This window comes from Scomber scombrus, chromosome 18 (genome assembly GCF_963691925.1).
Source record: "Scomber scombrus chromosome 18, fScoSco1.1, whole genome shotgun sequence".
Taxonomy (NCBI): Eukaryota; Metazoa; Chordata; class Actinopteri; order Scombriformes; family Scombridae; genus Scomber; species Scomber scombrus.
The window spans coordinates 17,568,595-17,591,143 of NC_084987.1; the positions used below are offsets into that span (position 1 = coordinate 17,568,595).

General features: G+C 38.9%; 2 protein-coding genes across 3 annotated transcripts; one reads left to right on the plus strand and one right to left on the minus strand.

Moving 5' to 3' along the window:
- Nucleotides 1–4,385, minus strand: asphd1 (aspartate beta-hydroxylase domain containing 1). The gene is made up of 5 exons (XM_062439219.1): nucleotides 3,933–4,385; nucleotides 3,498–3,704; nucleotides 2,445–2,652; nucleotides 473–586; nucleotides 1–110 (listed from the first exon to the last, which is right to left on the minus strand). Exons 1-5 carry the CDS (start codon nucleotides 4,383–4,385, stop codon nucleotides 1–3), a joined length of 1,092 nt encoding a protein of 363 aa, XP_062295203.1.
- Nucleotides 4,386–7,879: 3,494 nt separating this feature from the next.
- On the plus strand, nucleotides 7,880–22,119 carry sez6l2 (seizure related 6 homolog (mouse)-like 2). 2 transcript variants are annotated; one of them, XM_062438672.1, is made up of 18 exons: nucleotides 7,880–7,937; nucleotides 8,244–8,372; nucleotides 8,479–8,694; nucleotides 12,389–12,525; nucleotides 13,154–13,346; nucleotides 13,908–14,093; nucleotides 14,180–14,363; nucleotides 15,163–15,326; nucleotides 16,021–16,215; nucleotides 17,489–17,627; nucleotides 18,412–18,608; nucleotides 18,749–18,943; nucleotides 20,104–20,298; nucleotides 20,395–20,586; nucleotides 20,941–20,986; nucleotides 21,509–21,628; nucleotides 21,774–21,885; nucleotides 22,090–22,119. In XM_062438672.1, exons 1-18 carry the CDS (start codon nucleotides 7,880–7,882, stop codon nucleotides 22,117–22,119), a joined length of 2,688 nt encoding a protein of 895 aa, XP_062294656.1. The 2 variants fall into 2 exon arrangements, with proteins under 2 accessions (XP_062294656.1, XP_062294658.1); XM_062438674.1 differs by having other exon boundaries at nucleotides 20,941–20,979; nucleotides 21,511–21,628.
- The last annotated feature ends 430 nt before the right edge of the window (nucleotides 22,120–22,549 follow it).

Here is a 22,549-nt window from a genome sequence, read left to right on the forward strand (position 1 = left end):
TTAAAGGTCAGGGCTGAACATGAAGTCCAAAGCTTGTCTCTCTGCTGCAGCCACATTTGGATGCCAGAGGTCCACACTCAGAATGACTCGGGGTCTAGCATCTGGAGGCCCTTTAAAAATAAACACAGACACAATATGCAAGAGCCATAAAGATTCAGATGGTGGGAATAATTTGTTTTGTAGCAAACAACTCCAGCGATATTTTATTCTAGACTTACTTTTTACATTTAGTAATGAGAATACACATGCAAATAAGTAAAAAATAACAATTAAATGAATGAAATAGACGTTTGTGTCCCACCACAATTTGTGCTAGCCTACTAGTTGTCTTCATAGTAATTCAGTTTTCCAAATTTGGACTGAATAAATACCATAAACTGAGGAGTTTCCACTATAATTTTCCACATATCATAATACTATAAATTAATGTAAATTCAAATAATTTTTTCAAAAGTTCATGTGATTCACTAACCCTTGTGGGAGACAGTGTGAAGAAACGAGTCATCAACCAGAAGGCAGTGTCCCTCTGACCAGCACTGAGGCTCTCCTCCCACCACCAGCTCGCACAGGGGTGGAGTTTGCAGACCTAAAAAAACACGATGACTGCTTTTAAACTTCACTTACAAAATATTATTTTTAGTCAGCTAAGAATGGCATGAGCTGTTCAAAGAGGATTATAGCCAGTCAGATCACAGTACAAAAAGGGCGAAGCGGAAATGAACCTTAACCCTAAACTACTAAATACTGCATTATGCAATATTTCCATTTTTTATCAGATTCTTTTTTGCTCTTTTGGCATAGTAAACACCAGAACAGCTCCAAAATGCACTTCACAACACAGTATATTGAACCATAATATCTCTATAGTCTCTTCGTCAACTTGACGTTTGTTGGTATTACATCTCTTGCAATGTACATTGACTCTTTCCTTCTGTGATAAGACAGTTATTACCTACTGAATAATTATGTGCTGAAGTCTTACAGGGTTCAAATCATGCTGAACATGTCTAAGATGTTTTATACCAAAGTGCCTTGCACAAAACATCTTATTCTGTGAGTTAGTGTAATATGAGTGAAGTGTACTTACAGCCAATTACTATAGTAAATCATCACCTTTTTTTGTTCCTCACTGACTGTTTTTTTTTCTTCTTTATTTTAGGATTTCCTATGAGACAAACACTCAGTATATCACTTCCCCAATACAAAATGAAACCCACCATACCAAATGAAATGGCTGAGTTTCATACTCATGTAATCTGCCTTTGGAGTAGTATTGCTGATGCACTGTTTTGAATTATATGAGGTTCTGTCTAGAGTTAACTGAACATTTATGCACACTTTCAAGGCTTTCATGCTTTACTCCAAAGTCTCATCGTCTGTCTCTTTGCCCAATTGGATCTCCTAGGTCTGCTTTGTTAACATCAATATGTCTTTGCATAGTTTGATAAAAGTAGAAGACTGCTCCCTTATTACATGGTTCAAAGTTAATATTCTCAAAATTTGAAGCTGGGGTGTCACATGCTCTTTGTAGCTGCTCAAACAACATAAAGTGCCCTAAAGATTTCAAACTGTGGAAACCGAGCCATTTATGCCAGGTTAGAAACGCATGATTTTTCGCATTTATTCGAATTGATTAGAAAATCAATGTAGGTATTTGGTGTTTTGATGTGTAATTTCATTTGCTACATTTAAGTGTATTCTTAATAACTAAACTTTTATTGTAATCTAATTGGCCTGTTTTGTTTTTTTTAGGCTGTTAAGAAAGGCAAGAAGAGAGGTCTACAAAGAGTCTGATCTAAAGATACAGTCACTTGAGTCACCATATGAAGAGGACAATGATTGGGTCTGTTTAAACCTGTTTGAACCTGTTTAAAATGGGAACGAACCAAAAAAGAAAGGCTTGAAAAATATAGATAATTGTGGAAAAACTACCATTTTAATAGCATTGATCCTCCCAGCCATGGAGATATGGAGAGTTTTCCAGAATTCTATATTTTGCTTTAGTTGATCAGTTTTTTCCCGCCAGTTAACATGTAAAAGGTAATCTTTTTTGTTATTGTAAGATTTGTGAAGCTGCTGTAGGTTTTTTGAAAGGAATGGTTTGCAGATATTAGTCATTAATGTTTCTAGAAATGGGCATTACTCAGTCTTTTCCCAGTAAACTGCAAATCCTGAGAATGAGCAGATACTGTAAATTAGTGAGAGCAGTGAAGATACTGATAGATACAAGATGATATCAGCATTAAGAGAGAGATGCTGTGGAATACGCTGTGGGTCTATAGGGGGTTATTTCAGGGTTCTGTCTAGTATTGATTGCTAAAAAAAAATGGGAGAGGGCTACCCTGTCGAGTTCCACAGGGTATCTCCATTGGGTGTGAGACGCTTGGTTGGTCTGAGATGATAATACTTTGTCACAAGCATAAAATCTAGCTTTGTTAACTGACCTAGATGGCAACGTAGACGTGTATTGGTGGGTCCATATGAACTCCCCAATGTAGCACCGGGTCCCAGCAGCCAAAATCCAGCAGATCCCAATGAGTTGCTGCTTATAAATGTACGAAGAGAGAGCAGCGTCCGGTACGTGCAGGGACAGGAGCGACAATTTCCTGCCACACAGACACCTGCGCTGTACAAAGAAAACACTGCCTGGCCCTGAAAGAGATGATGACATGTGATTAACATATGACTCGATATCAGGCCTCTGATATAGAAAAGACACATTTATTAATATCAGAGTTAATAGGTGTATCTTTAAAGAACCAACTATGTAATTGAAAATAATAAATAAATACACTATAATTTAGACTTTTTTTGGCTTATTTGAAATTGACTTGAACCATCCCCTACTGTGCTTGCAAATCAAAAACACTATTAGATCCAATAAGTAACAGTGGTAACCCTAACCCTAACCATTTAGGCCTGAGTTTAATGAGCATTTAGTAGGTGTGATTTAGAAACATGAATAACATTTCAGATTTTGCACATTTGCTCATGCACCAAAATGATGTGAAGCAAAGAGACATTTTGTTTTTGTTAGTTTTCGTTTTTTGTTTCACTTGTGGCCATTTAGTTTGATAACAATTTTGATAATTAAATGTAAAATCTTTGCACCTTCACTATACTGACATGTGTAGAACAGGTGTAGCCATATTCAAATCTGTCCTTTGTTTTTAGATATTTGATTGATTGATTTAATTCATTAAACAGAGATGAATATCTTTGTTAGCAAAGTCCATTCCAGAAGTCACACATGTCTGAATAAAGGTTGAATTTCATGTCTAAGAAAACCTTTTATTGTTCTAGTCACTCTTAATTAATCCACATAATGATATTTTCAGCAGGTGGTATTAAACTCCTAAATTGTGCCATTATTTTTCTACATGACTTTGCATAAAAGGTAATAAAGATTTTTTATACAAAAGGATGGAAGTGTTTCTTGCACTCCACCTTTCTCATAGTGAATGATAGGGTTAGAATTAGGAGATATTTTTAAACACCTTTGGTCCCAGACACGTCCAGCCTGATTTTGACTCGATGCCTCTCTGATAAACAGCTTGAAACTCAGCCAAGATCACAGGATAGTTGGCTTCCAAGACCTCAATGTCATGCCGATGAGCATCACGTGGAAAGAAAGGAACACTTGGGACATCTGGCAGGAAGAAAAGATGAGGCTTCTGTATAGCAGAGTGATCATTCAGTCTGACCTAAAGTAAGAACAATGAAAAATCAGGGATTCATTCTCAGTTAAATTTCAAAATTTAAATGTTGTTGTACAAATGAAGGTGTGAAGGTTTTACATAAAATTATGCATGCTATGAAAAGAAATCTTTGACCATGATGAAACTTAATGTAATCCACTGAATCCATATATACATCAGACTTACTGCTAATAGCAAGCACCAGCCTATGGCGTGCTGGGAATAAAGTCATACCTGCTCACGGAGTCCCTTATGAATGCGGCCCATGCCCACCCAACTATAGCGCTTAGCATACTCTTGCAGTGCTCCATAGAGTTTCTTGGCTTCTGCAGATGCCTGGGCTGGAAACAAGGCATGACTCAGCACTGGGGTGAGGTAGCCCTGTCCTTGCTCCTCATCCTCCTCTGTTTCCATGGAAATAAAGGGAGTAATTTGATCACTCCTCAATAGTTTGGACCGTGCACTACACTTTGTTCCAGCGCAGCTACTACCACGGGACATCATGGACCGTCGTAAGCCTGACTTGAGCTTTCCAGCATGTGCATGGCCTGGGATTGGCAGGTCGGAGCCCATCCGATAACAGTGCCAAAGAAACAAGAGCAGTAGGGTCCACAGAAGGCCGCTCAGTGAATGGACACCCAGCTCAACATATTGAGGCAAGGGCAGTGTGTTCATTGACCAGTGCATCCTTTGATTTTGTGAGACACTAAAATACTGAAACAGAAACAGATTAAAAGATTATAATAATACATGAATATGTGTAATATTGCATCAGTCGGCATGTCAGTAAAACAAAATTGATGTTTCTCTTTCAGCGTAACACTAATTATCCAGGTGACTACAAACTTTATGGTAATGTTTTAATTATATTTCTTTTATTTACTATTTACTATTAATTTTATGAAAACAAGAGTGGTATGTATTCTAAGACAGTATTTCCCTTAGTTTTTTGCTTGTCAAAGTCCTTCAGATCATGTTAAGGGTAAGATAGGCTGTGTTTGCTAACAAGTATGGCCTAAAGGAAATGATGGACTGCCCTGATTTCAAACAGACTACTCATTCATTTATTTTCTTTACTTTAATCCCCATCAGAGTTACAGAGAGCTGAAGTCTATCCCAGCATGCACATGGCAGAAATTAATGAGACATTCAGGATAGGTTTTCAGTCCTCACAGAGCCACTGACCTCTTGCTTTAGTTGCCTTTGAGACTGACTTCATGGTGTTATGTAAGTGATCTCAGACCCCTGACTCCCTGAGCAAACGAGCTGCGGATGTAGCTAAATATTTCACAGCAGGAAATTCTTCAACCTTAGCTGCTAATTGAGAGAGTATATGTTGCTTCCTTTCAGTGCACTACATGTAAAGTAAACAGGCTGCTGGAAGTGAAACCACTTCTGAATGGCTGATTGTTGCTGCCCACCAATTAACAAGTAGTTTTCGGCATCAGCCCCAACTTTTTTTCCTAATTACCGTAAAAACCGGTATATAAGACGCACCTTTAACGCAATATTTTTTTCATTTAAAAATGGGGTGCGTCTTATACACCGGTGTGTCCTATTCACCAGTAAAATGCAGAGAAAGGTTGGATCTGATCATAGGTATGTAAAGGGCCGTCCACGTTATGAACAATAACTATAAATATAAAGATAATGATGTGAGCGTCCACGAACTATAACAGCGGTGTCAAGCACGCGCTGCAAATGAAAATAGACCCATTTATGTTGTGCGGGGAAATGATTGTGTGTTGATCAGAAGTATTTCAGACACTAGTTGCTGTGATGTTTCAGTATTTACAGACCAAACTGGTGTTGAAGTGCAATGTGTAAAAGCGCGACTCGGATGCAGTAGTCTATTTGCGCACAGTGACAGTTCTGATGAAGAGTTTTTGGGACTCGAGTAAGCACACAGGTACACACTGTATTAAATATGTAAAGTTACTGTGTTCTTTTAAAAGGTTTAATTGAAACTCAGCCTAACCCGAACACAGTCACAGTTAATATGCCGGTCCAGTTCAGTTAAGCAAATCATTACCGGACCATTAACCCGACACACTGTTTCAGGTGTAATGTGTGTTTTCATTGTTTTTCTAATAAAAGTAAATTGAAAAGGTTTTGGTGTATAAACATATGTGTTTATAAATTAATAGTTAGCCCTACCGGTGCATTCAAATAAACTAGTCTTTAATAAAAGTGTTTTTCCCAGCATGAGACCCTACATTATAGACTGCGTCGTATACACCGGTGCAACTTATACACCGATTTTTACGGTACCATTCTTGTCTGTATGATCAAAGCCATTGTAATATACTGCATAATACTCTCTTTCCTATTAGTTGTAATACTCTCTGTTTTCTGTTATATTACTTACTAAAATGTGTGCACGGGGGTGGATATGCTATTTTATGAATGGGACAGAGAAAGTAGAACATATCAGAGCTTGCGTGTGTGTGTGTGTGTGTGTGTGTGTGTGTGTGTGTGTGTGTGTGTGTGTGTGTGTGTGTGTGTGTGTGTGTGTGTGTGTGTGTGTGTGTGTGTGTGTGTGTGTGTGTGTGTGGAGACAGACAGAGTCAGACAGACAGACTCTTAGGCTAGATGTTTTTTATTGTTGCATACGAGCAGAAAATATGAGTGCGTGCACGTCAAATGCGCGCAAGTGTGTGTGTATGTGTGTGCATGTGTGCTTGCGTGTGTGTACGTGTAGATGTGAGGGGTCTTTCTTAATAGACTTATTCCAACCGATTCGTTTTGTAGTTACGTCAGTTACATGCTACGTGATGAGCAGTGCAAACACCTATATGTTAAAGGACGGCTACGCAGTGCAAAGGTGTCCCATAAATTGCGGAATTGAGTCCCTTTTTCTTACATTCGCTTCAGCTTTCATTTTGTTTATGCTCTGCTCTAGCCCCCCACAGCTCAACTGGCTCATGTTTACCGTCCGCAATCCATGTTAGCGCCACCATCCACCCATTCCAGGCAAGCACAGTATGGAAAGGTTCGCCATGCATATCTTATGGCACATGCAGGCCTTTAAATCAGCAAACATCACTATTTACACACTGCGTGCTGCCTCTCACATCTCTCTCTGATTACCTTGATATACCGTGCAGCGCTGTGTCGGGCACACTTCAGCACCGTGGTGGTGGTGGACAGCTCTTCCAGCGCTCACAGACAAAATGTGGATATTTTGCCGTGCGCCGCTGCAGTTGCTCCGCGCGGCCGCTAGGGTGCACCTGAAGCTTCAACACAAATGCCCTCACATCATAGCCGAATGCGTCAACCACACAGTAACCAGCTAGGGGCATCTCACCAGCACAAACCCCACCGTGTTCCCGGGGCCTAGAGCAACAGGATACAGTCCAACAAAAAAGAACACAGGACGCAGCCTGGAAGACAAAGGTAAGCGGCAGGTACCTTAAAACATAGATGACATGGTTGTCGGTCTCACAGTAGTGATGACTGATGCCAAAATTCGTCCTCCGCACAAAGAGGGCCGGGGGAGGTGCGAGTGATGCTGCCTCGTACAGCCCCATCATTTTGATACATACCAGGCTGGTATTTTCACCAAGGAAACGCCTCGAATAACAGCGGAGGTGATTTTTGACACACAACCATTAACAGGTTAATGAATGAATTGGGTTTACAGTCTGCGGCGAGGGAAGGCAAACATAGAATAGCGCATTTTCGGACATGCTATTGCAGATTTGGATGAGAAAATGCAGAGGAAAAGCCCGAGTATTTAACCTTCTCTCGGATGCGATGTGTGCCTCTTCCTTTTTCTTAGTCCTGTGACAAGTTTAATTAATTGCCATTTAGGATTCTACATCGTGTAATATGAATGGATATTTTTCAGATTGATGGAGCTGAGCATTTGCAGTATTCACATTGCATTTATCCACTAATACGAGTCATTGTGGCCTTTGTGATGTAAACATATTGAATTGTGAGACAATTTTCCTGAAGTTGTCATTAAGAAATGATATGACTAAAAATGTGTTAACCAATACCACTCCAGTCAACATGGATTATCCCTGTGCCTCCTGCTGTTATTATCAGCTGTCCACTAATAAGCAGTTACCTTACAGGATACAAGATACAGTAATTATTCTACTTGCATGATCAGAGAATAGTATGCTAACCTGCTCACTTTAACCTTCTCAGGTCATTTACTTCCATCCAAAGCCATGGGGTTCGCACACCTTGCTGTGATACTGTCTGTCACCATGATCCAACTTGTTTCAGGTAACTGCATGTATGTGAATGTGTGTGTGTGTGTGTGTGTGTGTGTGTGTGTGTGTGTGTGTGTGTGTGTGTGTGTGTGTGTGTGTGTGTGTGTGTGTGTGTGTGTGTGTGTGTGTGTGTGTGTGTGTGTGTGTGTGTGTGTGTGTGTGTGTGTTCTCTCATGTGTCCCACCACAATAATGCAGTGTTTTGTTTATTATAAACCTAGAGAAAAAAACATTTTCTATTCAGTTTGTTTGCCACGTCTTGCTAATTTCATTTTATTCTGGCAAATAACATATACAGTAATTAGTCCTGGCTATTTCAGGTATGAGCTTTATGACTCCTGAGCCTGATACACCACCAACATCAACCCCAGACTCTTACCCTCTGGGTGACCTGATCCATGCTGCCCTGCAGAGTAAGGAATACTTAGGACAGGCTTCTGCGGGCACAGGTACATTAACACAGGCCTTTATGGCTTAGGAAATGAGCTACAGTACGATGTGGGTGATTGCTCATTGGAAATGACACACCTTAAATTGAATGTTTGGACTCTGCAGGTACTACCACCAACCCAACACAGGCTGTGCCTGGGCTAGGGCAGTCTGAGTCTACAGCAACAGTCATATCACCAGGCCTGCTCACCACAGCTTTAAGCTCATCCTCTGCAGCCAGCCAGACAGGATCAAGGAATACCATGTCCTCGCTTCCCATAGAGGAGGAGACCACTACCACTCTGATCACCACAACCACTATAACCACAATGCACATGCCAGGTACCTGCATGTCAACACCTGGCTTTCCCTGAGTCTTGGTTTGTTGATGTTAGTTGATATGGTTCTGATAAAGTGATGTGGGAAAAAAATGCTTCAACAAATAATTTCGGATCTCGGTTGTGGCATTGGATTTGCACAGATTTCAGTGGCACCGGCAGTGACAACAAATTCCTATACTGAATCACTCTGTTTGCGTCGCAACTTTAAATTCTCCTCTCTGCCTCTGACTCCTTGAAGAAAGGATGACAAGGAGATCTTGACAGACAAGGTAACATGAAACAGTCATAAAATATTTATATGTAACTAGGCAGGTTTACTATACAATGTAAGTTAGCTGTAAAGAAAAACATGCATGTACCTTATGTTTTTTAGAAAATGACAATGCTGTCACATAACCAGTGACTCAATACTCATTCAATATTTATTCTGTTCAGTCAATATAGCTAACTGATAATGTGAAGTCATATTGTTCAGTGTCAGTACTGATTTGAGATTTTTAGCAGTTTGGTAACTAATGAGTTGAAAACAGTCTAAAGTACAGACATGTTAGTCCATGTTCCTGGTCTTATTTCTGCAAAATAACATGTTTATTGTTCTTCCTTATTTCAGGAATGATTCTAAAAACTTGTGTAATAATGCAAGGAGCCATGAGCCAAGGAGATGATGAAGTGTTTCCCCTGTCTATCCTCCATAACCCAAGACAAGAAACACACTGTTTTACCAGCTTGAACTGCAGCGAGATGATCGTATAGCCAGTTGTATCAGTAAAGTACTTACATGGATTTGTGTATCTTTGACCCAGATGATTGTTACAATAGCTGGCACTGAAAAAAGTACACATATGGTGTTTGTGTATCATAACCTATAGTCTGTTATTAAATGACCTACTGCCATGACCACATGAGATTTAAATATACAGAGTTTTGCAGTATGCTGAGGAGGTGAATCCAAGTAAGGATGTTATAAATTAAGTTAGTGTGTCCATTTTCATGCAACATATTCGCTGTCACTGTCCTCCTCATTTACATTGTCACATGAAAAGCTCTGTATTCTGTATAATCTTGACAATAAAGTCTAAATGCACTCTCTCTGTCTTTTAGTTATCATTTCTACCAATAAATACTAATAAGTGAACACGAAAACAACGTATTAACTGAATAAAGAGCAACCAGGTGAATATGAACACTAATATCGGTACTGTCATATTCTAAGAAGAGAGGTATTCATTTGACAAATCAGTATGAGTCAGTCAACAATGCCATCATGATCAGAATACTAATGAGGGGTTGTGAGGAACAGAATAGCATTCAAATGATTGCCAGAAATGCTCTTAAGTGATCATTTCATTTGGCTCAGGTGCCAGTAACAGACTGAGTAACAGCTCTCATACACCTTCAATGACAGTGGTTACTCATTCTGGTCATGAAATAAGATAAGACTTTATTGATCGAGAGAGGGGAAATCCGCATGTTACAGCAGTGCTGGAAACAAGAAAAAAGATAAGAACTAGGAGTAATAGATGCAAACAAAATGAGAATTGGAAAAAATGGAATTCAATCTATATACATTGTAAGCATTACAATACTTTGGCTATATACATGCCCTGGCTTGTGGACTGCACATTTTTTGATTAAAAAAAAGTTGTGCAATATGTGCAACAGTATTGGTTCTGGTAGATTTAGCTGTAGTTGTTTGTTATATAGGTGAAATATTGAGTACAATATATAAATAAAATATGCAGTAGTGTTGTCTACACATGCCAAAAGTCTGTGTCTTTAAAAGTCCGTTTTTGTGCAATATTCAAATTTAGAGCTCTGGAGAGTGAAGGAGTGTGTGGGATGGGGTCGAGATAAAGATGGTGGTGGTGGGCCTTCAAGCAGCATTAAAAGACTGCATCGATGCCACAGCTACAAATTATATTTTGAGGAAATGTGACTGAGGAGGTAGGAGATGGGTCAGCTTATTTACACCTGAGGTGGGGAGAAAAATGTAATGTGAGATGAGTGATCAGTGAGATGTGTGTGTTTTGTCACCTGCTGGGGTCTCATTGTTTTTACAGGAGATTATCAATTAAACCGTCTGTGAACCATCTTCCGAGTAGAGAGGACATTTTCACTTGCATACGGTATATGGCTACACAGTCGTAGCTTAAAGGAATGGTTCATATGCTTTCTTGCCGGGAGTTTGGTGAGAAGTTTGATAAAATGAAAATGCTAGGCAAGTTCTGTTCAGTGGTAACAAAATCCACCAACATGTAACCTAAAACCTGTTAATTAGTGAGCTTTAGAGGTGTCGGTAGGCCAAGGCTAGCTTACGTTGCAAGAGAGAAAAATATTTCCCAAAATATTGACAATGTAACTTCAATTATGTAATGCACATTATGTGTTGTGGCCACAAATAACTATAATTTATCTATCATGAAAGAATTATGTGACAATACACAAGTGTATCCACTACACTTAAATCTATTCCATCTTTAAAAATAGCATAGAGGTGCTCCATCTGAGTGGCCAGATTTTACATTTACTCCTAACTGTCTGAATGCTCAGTTAAAATGTCAGCTGAATTATGTTTTTAAAATGCCATATGTGAAGTGTTTGGTTGCTTTCCCCTTGATGTTGCTTCTAGCCTACACTTTTTGGTTTGTATTCATTGCTAGTCAAATGAACTGTAAAGCCTTCTTCTCTCCAGAGGTTGGGTTTACTACGGCTGGTCAATCATTTAAGTCTACCAAGCACAGCAGCAGTCATTCATGCAGTCAGTGATATTATTTAATCCAGGGGAATCAAACAGATCACAGCTTAATCTACAACAGTGCTTCAATTCAACCAGTAGTCACTGGTAAGGATACCTTTTAACTGCATACTGCCACTTAGTGATGATAAATTAGGGTCAAGCTAAAGTCAGATTTAACTTTTCTGCCCCACAAGGCGTAAATGTTGTCTGACGTGGCCCTACAGCCAGAAGTGATCTCAAATATCCCTTCATTGAAACCACTCAAAATATTCCAAAATGTATATTTATATCTGGTTTTACTTTTAGCTATTTTAACTTCTCTGCTAGCTTGCTAAAGGTTCATCATGTAATAGCAGCACATGGTGTTCAGGTATTGCCACTATCTCAGGTTGGAGGGAGATGTTTCCTGTGGATTGATAATCGTGACAATAAATATACTACTAAAGAACAGCTTAAGAACAATCCGCAATCCTATTTATGTGTTTATTTTCTTCCTAAACACAAATATGTGGATACTTTAGTCAAATATGTGGTCTTTTCCTTTTATTTCAAATCAGCTAAGTATCTATGTGTCTTAATCCCATCTCATTGCTTAGTATAACAAGAGTGCATTGTTTGTCTCAGGTACTGTATTATAAAACTGTAATCATGTAACAATCACCACATGTACTGGAATGCATACATTTTGACTGACATTTTCACAGTGCACCTTAATTCTCAAAAAGCATTTGATTGTGAAAATATCAGTTGGGGGAAAAGCAATCTATGTTCTTGTATAACTCAGAAACTGCCAAGAAGTCATTGAGCATGGTACTAAAACTGTATGACTTTGGATTATGTTGCGTAAAAAAATGATGCTCTCTATAATGGTTTCCTGTTGCAATTTTGAAAAAGTTTTGATCTATTTCTCAAAACAAATTTTTACTTTTTTTGCCCTGGCTTTTCCCTCTTTTCACAGTCCAATGCAATGCAACTTTGTCGGCGATGGAGGATGTGGTCGAGTCACCAGATCCTGCATCATCATCATCATCTTTTTCCCCGCTGGAATGCACCTACAGCATTACTGTGTATGCAGGTTATGGTGTGGAAATTCAGGTAATGTGCATTTTCTCTGATATTCTTATGAATCCACGAGCATTAATGATTTTTCGAACTTTTTCCTTAATTATGAAGAGGAATATATACAGTACAACAGTGAGACTTGAGATATGTTTTATTAAATACAGTATAGTTAACATATGTGCACAATCTACATGATTTTTGTCAGTGAAATACTGGTTAGAAATCTCATTAGATCTCTTTTTTGAATGTGAACTGTGATATAGATGTGATAAATACAAAATTTGAGACGTATTTTAACCTGTGTTTTACATTTTCAGTCAAATAAATAACTGCAGGGTAGATGCTGTATGTTGAGTGGCTAAATCATTTACATTTAGGTGTATATTATGAACAAAGTGTAACAATATGGTCTATGAGCTAGGCTGTATTGATTTTTAGCTAATGAGGTTCAAGTTAATTTTTGGCAAATTGAAGCCAACTCATTCACACACAATTCAAAGACCAACATAATGGCTTATGTATTTATAATGTATTAATGTTTTTCATTTGTTCATCTTAAAGGTGCACATAAAGATTTTTAGTTAATTTGCTGCTAAATTGCCTGGCAAGTTTGTTAACTGAAGCTGCTTCCATGTTGTTACTTCCTCTTTTTTCCCTCTAGGTGAGGAAGGTTAATCTGTCTAAGGAAGAGTCTCTGACAATCATGGGATATGGAGGTGTGGGACCAGAGCTGTTGGCTAACGAGACTCTGATGAGAGAGGGTCAGGTGATTCGCAGTACAACCAATCAGGTGTACATTCATTACCGCAGTCTCCGACAGACCAACCATGGCATGTTCAGCCTCCACTATCAAGGTAAATTAATCCTTCAGGTGAACTCTTTTTCACCCTTATTTATTTGAGCAATGCTCTCTTTTTCAAGGTTACCCTGATCACATTCACATAGTTACGCATTCACAATTGTAAGCCCAGTACAACCACAGTCTGATCTGCTGGCCACTGTGCAGCTCAACTGGAGCAGTTGAGGCTGAGTTGCACCTCAGTGGGGGTAATGAGGGAGGGGCAAGCACAATGTTTTTATGATCAGATTCCTGCAGCACATTCATGAAACCCATCACAGAAAATCTAAAGATACAAGGATCAACATCCAAATCATTCACGAGATTGGAAAGGATGTTAAATAGTCATAAATGGTGAAAAAATATGAATGAGAAAATGTTTTACAGAATGGCACAGTGGAAATGGCATAAATTGTAGAAATTCTCCATTAGAAGAATTAATTAAAAACATGAGAAAATATTTTATTTAAACATCCTAAAAAGTTTCATATATAGTAGACGTCAGGTGAATGAAGCACAGGAGTTGAAGGTATGACATTTCACTATTCCTTCCTGTATTTCTCAAACATCTTTTTAGCCTTTCTGCTGTCCTGCCCATTTCCTCTGTCTCCTGAGGGCGGCGGAGTGACGGTGACAGACATCCATCCTGGAGGTCAGGCGCACTTCCACTGTGATCCAGGTTTCCAGGTTCGCGGCCATGAGGTGGCGACCTGCGTCAACACAACACAACCACACTGGAGCACTCCCGAGCCACAGTGTGCTGGTCAGTCGAGTTATTTCTGGCCAGCCTTTTATAGCAATATGATTGTGACTATGGAAAGTAACATGTGGAATATTATTTTTCCGTAGCTGTGTCTTGCGGAGGATGGATTCGTAACGCAACAGTGGGCCGGATACTGTCTCCACCACCTCCATCTGTCAGCAACCACAGTAATGTAAACAACCTGAGCTGTCACTGGTTAATAGAAGCCAAAGAGGGGCACAGACTCCACCTACACTTTGAGAGGATTGCACTGGATGAAGATGATGATAAGTATGTTTCTGTTCCCACCAGTTTGTGTACCACATAATCTGTTTTTTAGACCACAGAGGCAACACGAATTGAAAATTTGAATGCTCATATAAAATTCTGAATCCCCAATGTCCTCTTTGTTTTGTCAAATGAAAGTTTCTATTTTTAGTTATCTTTTCACAAACTTGTGAAGATGTTCTTCTTCAGATTTCTGGCAAGTCAGGGATAGTCAGATTAGATTAGATCAACCCTTTCTTTATTTTCCACTGCCTTCATTTACTGTTAAGCTAATCTGAGCCTAACAAAGTTGTTCTTGATTATTTAAAGCATACTAAACCACACCAATTGCACATCCCTAAAGCTATCTGACGATAGACAGACAGTAAATAAACTATATTAAAACAATGCGAAAACATATATATATGCTATATATCTTTTTCTAAAATTCCTGTCTACTATACTACGATGCAAATGGATATTGTCTTTTGCCCAGACCATCCCCATTTGGCTAGTTACATTGTTCAGTTTCTTATTTCCCACTACTCTAGTACCTACCATCATCACATTATAAGTAATTACCTGTTTATGTAATTAATGTTTATTAAGTATTTTTCTTAGCCTGTAACTTCCACTTCCACTCTGTACAGAAAAATCTAGGAGTTTAGTATATCCAAGAAAAAAGCAATATGCTTTTATCTACAGTCATGTTGATGTATCTTCAACCTGCTCATTGATGCATTCCTTATTCAGACACTGATCATAACATCTTGCTCCTTCCTCGAGCTTTCCACCAGCCATATTTGTGGTTTGTTCCTCGTAGGTTAATTGTGCGCAGTGGAAACAGTTCCCTGTCCACACCGCTCTTCGACTCAGACTTGGATGATGTCCCAGAACGCGGGTTGCTGAGTGAGAGCTCCACACTGTACCTGGAGCTCACAGCTGATTCTTCCTCCATCCCTCTGCTTCTGGCGCTGCGATACGAGGGTGAGCGGGGAGACTCCAGATACCCAGCCTGCATCCTTTTCCTCATTCAGTATAACACAAAGGCACAGCTGCACATCCTGTTAGCCTAATTATTATATGATGCTCAATACCTGTGTCATCATTCTGCTTGAAAATATGACAGATAAGAGAATAGATATGAGGAACACACCAAAATACAAGAATTCAAAATCCTCAGAGGTGATTTGTCACTTGTTAAAGGTTACTGTTATGTATTATATCTAAAATGGGAGTGGAGTTTAATAGGCAGCCCTCGGGAAACCAGTGCTTTCTTCTTATTTGTTGTTGTGTTTAAGAGGGCCATAATAAGCCACATAAGTGCTCACAGTCTGCCTACACCTCAGTGGGATATATTTTATGCTTTAGAGATGCTTACTGTTGAAGCTGTTAGTGTCTTACAGCTGGGCTTTTTCTAGTAAAGAGGTTTTGGGTCATCCCAAGTGATAAGCCACACTTCTCCCTCCTCAATTAAGCAGGTATGGTTTCTGAATTTTGTGAACCACAAGATCAGCTACTAAATCTGCTTCTTAACAGCGATCATGTAGATTCTGTTCAAATGTATGTAAAAATGAAGAGAATACAAAAAAACATCTTCCTGCACACACACATAACAGTATTATGTCTTTTTTTCACCATGTCTCTCCCTCTCTCTCTCTCTCTCTCTCTCGTTTTTTAGCTTTCGATGACGAGCACTGCTGGGAGCCCTACATGCCCCATGGAAATTTTAGCAGCAGTGACATCACATATCAACTGGGCACCACTGTTACCTTCACCTGCTCTCCAGGGTTTGTCATGGAACAAGGCTCAGGGACAATTGAGTGCATTGACCCCAGCAATCCCCACTGGAATGACAGCGAACCTGTGTGCAAAGGTAAGTTTTGGGACTGGGCGTCAGTTGCATTTCAAATGTGTGAATCCATGAATATATCAACCTTATGCCAGTGAATTATGGAATCAAATCAGAAATCTTTATTTCTCTAATCAGAATTGCAAACTTTCTTATTCCCTGTCCACCTTTATGTTTTTATATGAAGTGAGAAAGTCATTGGTCCATTAATATTTCAACTGAATTGTGTTGATAAGCATCAAGATGTTTTAGCATGAAGACTACAGCCTTGCTGACTGTGTCATATGCTGATCTGTTGGCATACTGTGAAAAGTGAGAGCAACAGGGAGACTGTGGCAGATATGAAACTGGCAGAGACATTGCACCGGGTCAGGGACTGGCTGAAAACACAGGTGTTATGTTTTCAACCAAGCGTTAAAGTGACAGAAAGACATTATGAAAGCCATATGATGTGTGGTGTTTTTTTTTGCAGTAAGGCACAAGAGGCTCACACACAGTTATGTGAAGGCAGGTGGATGATGGCATGTCAGTAACTTCACCTTTTTTTGCGTTCCTGGTTTCGAATGTCTTGTCCTGGTGGTCTTATTCTGCTCATAGATGAGCAGCTATTATGCTGTCACTGAAAGACATTTCACAACTGTAGTGGTTATAATGTGTGTGTGTGTGTGTGTGTGTGTGTGTGTGTGTGTGTGTGTGTGTGTGTGTGTGTGTGTGTGTGTGTGTGTGTGTGTGTGTGTGTGTGTGTGTGTGTGTGTGTGTGGCTTCTTGCGCCATGCCTGGATTTTAATAGGAGGTGCTTTGTATGAGTTCTGGTGTTGTACTGTAAATTAAGTCAGCAGTATCCTCCGGCTGCATTTGGCCCTTATCACTGCTTTTTGCACCCAAGAGTTTTCATCTCCTTACTGGCACACTTTCTTAGCTGTTTGTATTAGACAAGCTACTGCTGTGGTTGATATCAAGGAATGTTGTGAAAGTGATCAAATTCATTCAATCATAACAGAACAAATAGTAGACAACAGGCAGACTACTGTTTTTAATTAGTCCATGTTTAACAATAAAGATTTTACACTATCTACTTTTTTCCTTTTTAAGTGCTCTCTGAAATCTTTATCACCTCTTCTTGTTTTCTCTTTTTCAAACTGTGTCTTTATTTGTTTTCTCACCTTCCATTAATAATTGATTTTTCTTCAGTTCTCTGGCTTTTCTTTTTCCAATTTCAGTTTTTTATTTCATCATTCCCTTTGGCTTCCAGTCTAAGTTCTCATCTCAGTTTCTCTCCTCTCTTCTCCTCTGTAAGCTCTGTGTGGAGGGGAGTTGACTGAACCCTCAGGTACGATCCTGTCTCCTGATTGGCCCCAGAGCTACTCCAAGGGGCTCGACTGCGTATGGCAAATCCATGGTAACGAGGAGAAACGCATTGAACTGGATGTCCATATGTGAGTATTGCCAACTTAACTGGTTAGCAGTCAAAAAGTGACTTAATAAAATTAAAGACTTGCAAATGGTCATACTTATAACACACGGAAATTGAAGACTACAGTACTTCTGCAAATATAGTTACATAATCTCTTTACTTCAAAGATGTTGCTTCTAATTTTTTTTACTTGTTGAGCACAAATTCTCACTTGGCCCAAGAGGTGCCATAGAAGGAGGATGGTTATCACACATATCAAATGCTGACCTGGAAATCTAGTTCAGCAGTCTGACTGATTGTTATATGTAGGAGTGCATGTTTTAAGATTTCATCATACAACATTTTGCATTATTTGTTATGTCATCGACATTTGGAAAAAAACTGACAAACTATTCAGCCAAAATACTGTGAATAGAAATCTTTTTAATTAGCAGTTCAGCTTGTGTGTGCACTGCATATACAATTCAATTTCAGCTCATGTTACCATTTCCATAACATTTGGAATGTTTGCAATAGTCATAGACTGCTGTAAAACTAAATCCTGCACATGTACAAAATTGTCCACGGCTTTGGGTGCTCTGGGCTTAGCCCCGGCTCTTGTCAACTCCTAAATCCACCCCGTTTCACTTTGTGGTATCTATACATGTGTATTTACAGATTTCACAAGTTATACAGAATGTATTTTTATTCATCTGCTGCCTTTCCGCTCTGTTATGTCAGGTGGGTGGTCAATCAACTTCAAAAGCAGAATCTCTCTGAGGTGAAATCTCGTCAATTGCTTTTATTCTTGTCCTTTCCTCTTATAGTTTAAATATCCGCCACACTGATGTGCTGACTGTTTTTGATGGACGTGATCTCATGTCCCACGTGATTGGCCAATACCTGGGGTCCAGAGAGCGCTTCCAGGTTGTGTCTGGGGGATCAGAGGTCACCATTCAGTTTCAAAGTGATCCAGATGATTCCAGTTTCATCCTAAGTCAGGGATTCCTTATTCATTATCGTGGTAAGTGCATTCCTAAATTAACTCATTTTGTAACGTGTAAGCATTGTGAACCCACACAAATTTATATTATGTAAAAGTCTGTCTCATAATCGGACAGGACAAATGAGATCACTGAATGGCTTCCTTTCTGTGCCATGCAGAGGTTGAGCCAAATGACACCTGTCCTACCCTGCCTCAAATCGACTTCGGATGGATCAGCTCGTCCCACTCTTCCCCTGTGAGAGGCAGTGTGTTGACCTATCAGTGCCAACCAGGGTATGACATCAGTGGCACTGACATCATTACCTGTCAGTGGGACCTCTCCTGGAGCAGCAGCCCACCTACTTGCGTTAAAGGTGAGACAAGTACTTTCATGATCTGAACTGCACACAGAAATCTTTGTTAGGACTGGGATAGTATCGAAGCTGAGAAATTTGACTTTTTCTTAAGATAAGATTAGATGATAAGATAAAAGTTTTTTTTTTAAGTTTTAAGTTGAATTATACAAGTCCAAACAAAACACATTCAAGTGTCACTGAGGTTTTTGAGGAAATTGTTCAGCAGTTAAGGAAATGTTTATTCAATCATGTTTGTCCGTTAAACATGAAGCTACAGCCAGAAGGTAGTTAACTTAGCTTAACTTAAAGACGTGGAATGAGGTGAAACAGCTGGCCTCGATCTATCCAAAGACACCAAATGCCCTTCACTTCAAGTCCTCTGTCGTGGATTTCTTTAGGTATATCTATACCATGACTTTCTCTTTGTCATTGGGCAACTACGCTGTTCCTCATGCAATGATTATACAGATATATAGGGTTAATATGAAATACTTGAAATCAGTTACAAATGTAATGTAAGCATGGTATGTAGCATAGTTAGTACTATATAAATATTTAATAAATAGCACATATAAATGCTAAATAGGGGGGCTTTGAGTAAGTGTTACCCAAAATCCTCCTACCAGTACCTTAGTAATTAAAATGTTATATTTTGTTTGTTCAACCTGTACAAAAATGTAAGTGTAAAAACAACAAGTTATGGCTTTAAAAGGGATTATGTGCAAGAAATGCCTGCTTCTTGGCGGGGACCTGTTACCAGGCACATTACCACATAAAAAGAAATGTGTTGTTTTCACACTTCAGTTTTTCTTACAGCTGAAACAAAACTAAATATAATGTGTTAATTAGTGTGTTTTAGAGGTACTGGTAGGCATAATTTGTTACCTTTGGGCTAGCTGTTCTCCCCAGTTTCCAGTCTTTATGCTAAGCTAGGCACACCCATGTGTTATAGGTTAGGTTAGGTTAGGTTAACCATAAATTAGGTTTACCATAAACCACAACATTTCAATGCATGCCGTTGTTCATCTTTTTCTATTATGTTCCTGTTATCTCACTGTATTGTCAAAATCAGTTGATGTAGTCATCGTCCATCCTGCTGTTGCTGCTCTTGGTATTCTCTTTGTTTTCCCTATTGCAAATTAAATGCTGTCATACATGTCCCTCTTTGTCCCCTGCAGTCCAGCAGTGTCCCGATCCAGGAGAGGTGGTAAACGGAGCGCGCTCAGTGCGCCCCGAAGCAGGTTTTGCAGTTGGAACAGTCGTGCGTTTCTCTTGTAACCAGGGCTATCAACTGGAAGGACCCAGCCAAATCTCCTGCCATGGACGAGACACTGGCACCCCCAAATGGAGTGACCGCAGCCCAAAGTGTGTCTGTAAGTCCATCTTCTGCTCTCTGCTGGTTTTGTCTGTCTGTTAATAACATTCAAATACATAACTGTCCTCTGTGTGTGTTTGTGTTTTCTGAATAGTAAAATATGACCCATGCCCAAATCCTGGCGTCCCTGACAATGGTTACCAGACCCTGTACAAGCACAGCTACCAGGCAGGAGAAACTCTGCGTTTCTTCTGTTACGAGGGCTATGAACTTATTGGTGAGGTCATTATCAGCTGTGTTCCTGGCCACCCGTCTCAGTGGAACAGCCCACCACCCTTTTGCAAAGGTAAAGCTTATCACCACATATATATATATATATATATATATATATATATATATATATATATATATATATATTGTTTTGGATATTCTCTGATTTCATTTATTTAAAAAAAAAAACAGAGCAAGAAAATGACTGGAAACCAATTTATTATGTACATTTTTTAATTAATGATGTTTGAGTTTGATTACCAAGGTGCTGTCACCACACATTATTTTAATAGAATAGAATTAACATCGCCACAGAAATAAGGTGGCGACATTAAATCTTCCAGGTGGAAATTATATTAATTTGTATCAATAATTTGATTTCTTCTGCAACATGAATATGTCCTCTTTCTTGTATCTTCATTTCACACAGTGGCGTATGAAGAGCTTTTGGATGATCACAAATTAGAAGGTGATTTGTTTTCTTCTTTTCTCCTATCTGTGATGTGTATGCAGTCAATAAAGTCCTTCAGACATGATATTTAAAGCCACTATGTGTAGGATTTTGTTTTCTTAATTTGGCACCATCTAGTGTTAAGAATGATACTGATAGATGCTGTTACAAAAGTAAATGTGATTTTTGTAGTTTTTAACACAGGGACACGAAGGATACAACAGATTTGCAATCTACTACTATTGTTACAATGTTCAAAATATAAAGTGCAATAATAGCAGGCAAACTAAAAATAAAACTTAACACTGGGCAAAGTTATACTACCTACATTTAGAAAATGTAATATAAGTGGACATTTTGTGTATTCACACATTGCTGATTAGAAGCAATTACAAGGGGGAGAAAACCTGCACACTTAAGTGTCTCCAGATTGTGCGATGTATTTTTTTTTTTTATCTGTTTGGAATACATTAATTGATCATTTCTGATTAAATAAAAATAAATTGTGAACAGAAAACAAATACCAGCTTTTTTTTAACTTCTTTACAGTGTCCCAGGCATTCGAGCCATCCCATCAGATCCTGAGTGAGAACATCGCTTTGGCAATAATTCTGCCAATCATCTTGGTCATCCTCCTGATCGGTGGAATTTACATGTACTATACAAAGTGAGTATCAGTATGATATCTAAAACTTGATTCAGTTCATACAAATGTCCATACTCATCCTTCTCTGTGGTTTAGCTGCGTCATTGTTTTTACTTTTTCTGTGTATGTGGTTACATAATACGTAATTTTGTTCTGTCACTCACAGCATATGCAAACTAGAATGGAAGCCACTCTTCTGGAAGTCTCTTTCGCACACACACTCCTACAGTCCCATTACAGTTGAGTCCGATTTCAACAATCCTCTTTATGAGGCAGGGGTGAGTATAAGGCTGATACTTTAATATCTTTGTTTTCTGTACTTTATATTTGTTAAATTGAGACTACTTGAGATTTTTTTTCAGTTTCAAACATGAAAATTAAAATCAATCTATATAATCTATGTTTTTCTTAAAAATATTTCATAATTTTGGTTAAACTGCATTGGGCTTTTTTTAAATAATTGTTTCTGACTTTGACCACAGGATACACGGGAGTATGAAGTATCCATCTAGAGGAGAAAATGTCTTGGTGAGAATTAAAAACTACAGAAAGATTCAGTTCTTCTGAAGGTAAAAATGCTTAGTATTATAAGGCCTCACTCCCCTTTCATTTTTTTATTATCTTCTTTTTTATCATCACTGTACCTCTGGTTATAGCACTGTATTCTTCTCAAGTGCTTTATTTTGATTTTTTTGCACTGATTTGTTTTTTTGCCAATTGTGGGTCCTACTTCACAGTCCAATTTTCTGTATCATTAGAACTGGTGCCTTATGAAGGGTAAGAAGGGTATATAAGAAATAACAGTGTTGGAGGCGTAAGAACAGGAGAGGGGGGAAGGCTGATGGGAAATGGATTAATTTATTGCGTTAAATTAGTATGAGGCCAAACATTAGAGAACTGGGCAATACCTTATTTGTAACAATCAAAAGTTACAGTCACAAG

What these genes read in the sequence shown, in the direction of transcription:
- asphd1 (XM_062439219.1), bottom strand. Translation starts at nt 4,385, where the DNA reads ATGCACTGGTCAATGAACACACTGCCCTTGCCTCAATATGTTGAGCTG. An exon ending in GGACGTGTCTGGGACCAAAG is followed by an intron (nt 2,653 to 3,497) that starts GTGTTTAAAAAT and finishes CATCTCTTTCAG; the next exon opens with GGCCAGGCAGTGTTTTCTTT. An exon ending in ACGTCTACGTTGCCATCTAG is followed by an intron (nt 587 to 2,444) that starts GTCAGTTAACAA and finishes GTGTTTTTTTAG; the next exon opens with GTCTGCAAACTCCACCCCTG.
- sez6l2 (XM_062438672.1), top strand. Translation starts at nt 7,880, where the DNA reads ATGGGGTTCGCACACCTTGCTGTGATACTGTCTGTCACCATGATCCAA. An exon ending in ACAGGCTTCTGCGGGCACAG is followed by an intron (nt 8,373 to 8,478) that starts GTACATTAACAC and finishes TGGACTCTGCAG; the next exon opens with GTACTACCACCAACCCAACA. An exon ending in ATTCCTTATTCATTATCGTG is followed by an intron (nt 18,609 to 18,748) that starts GTAAGTGCATTC and finishes TGTGCCATGCAG; the next exon opens with AGGTTGAGCCAAATGACACC.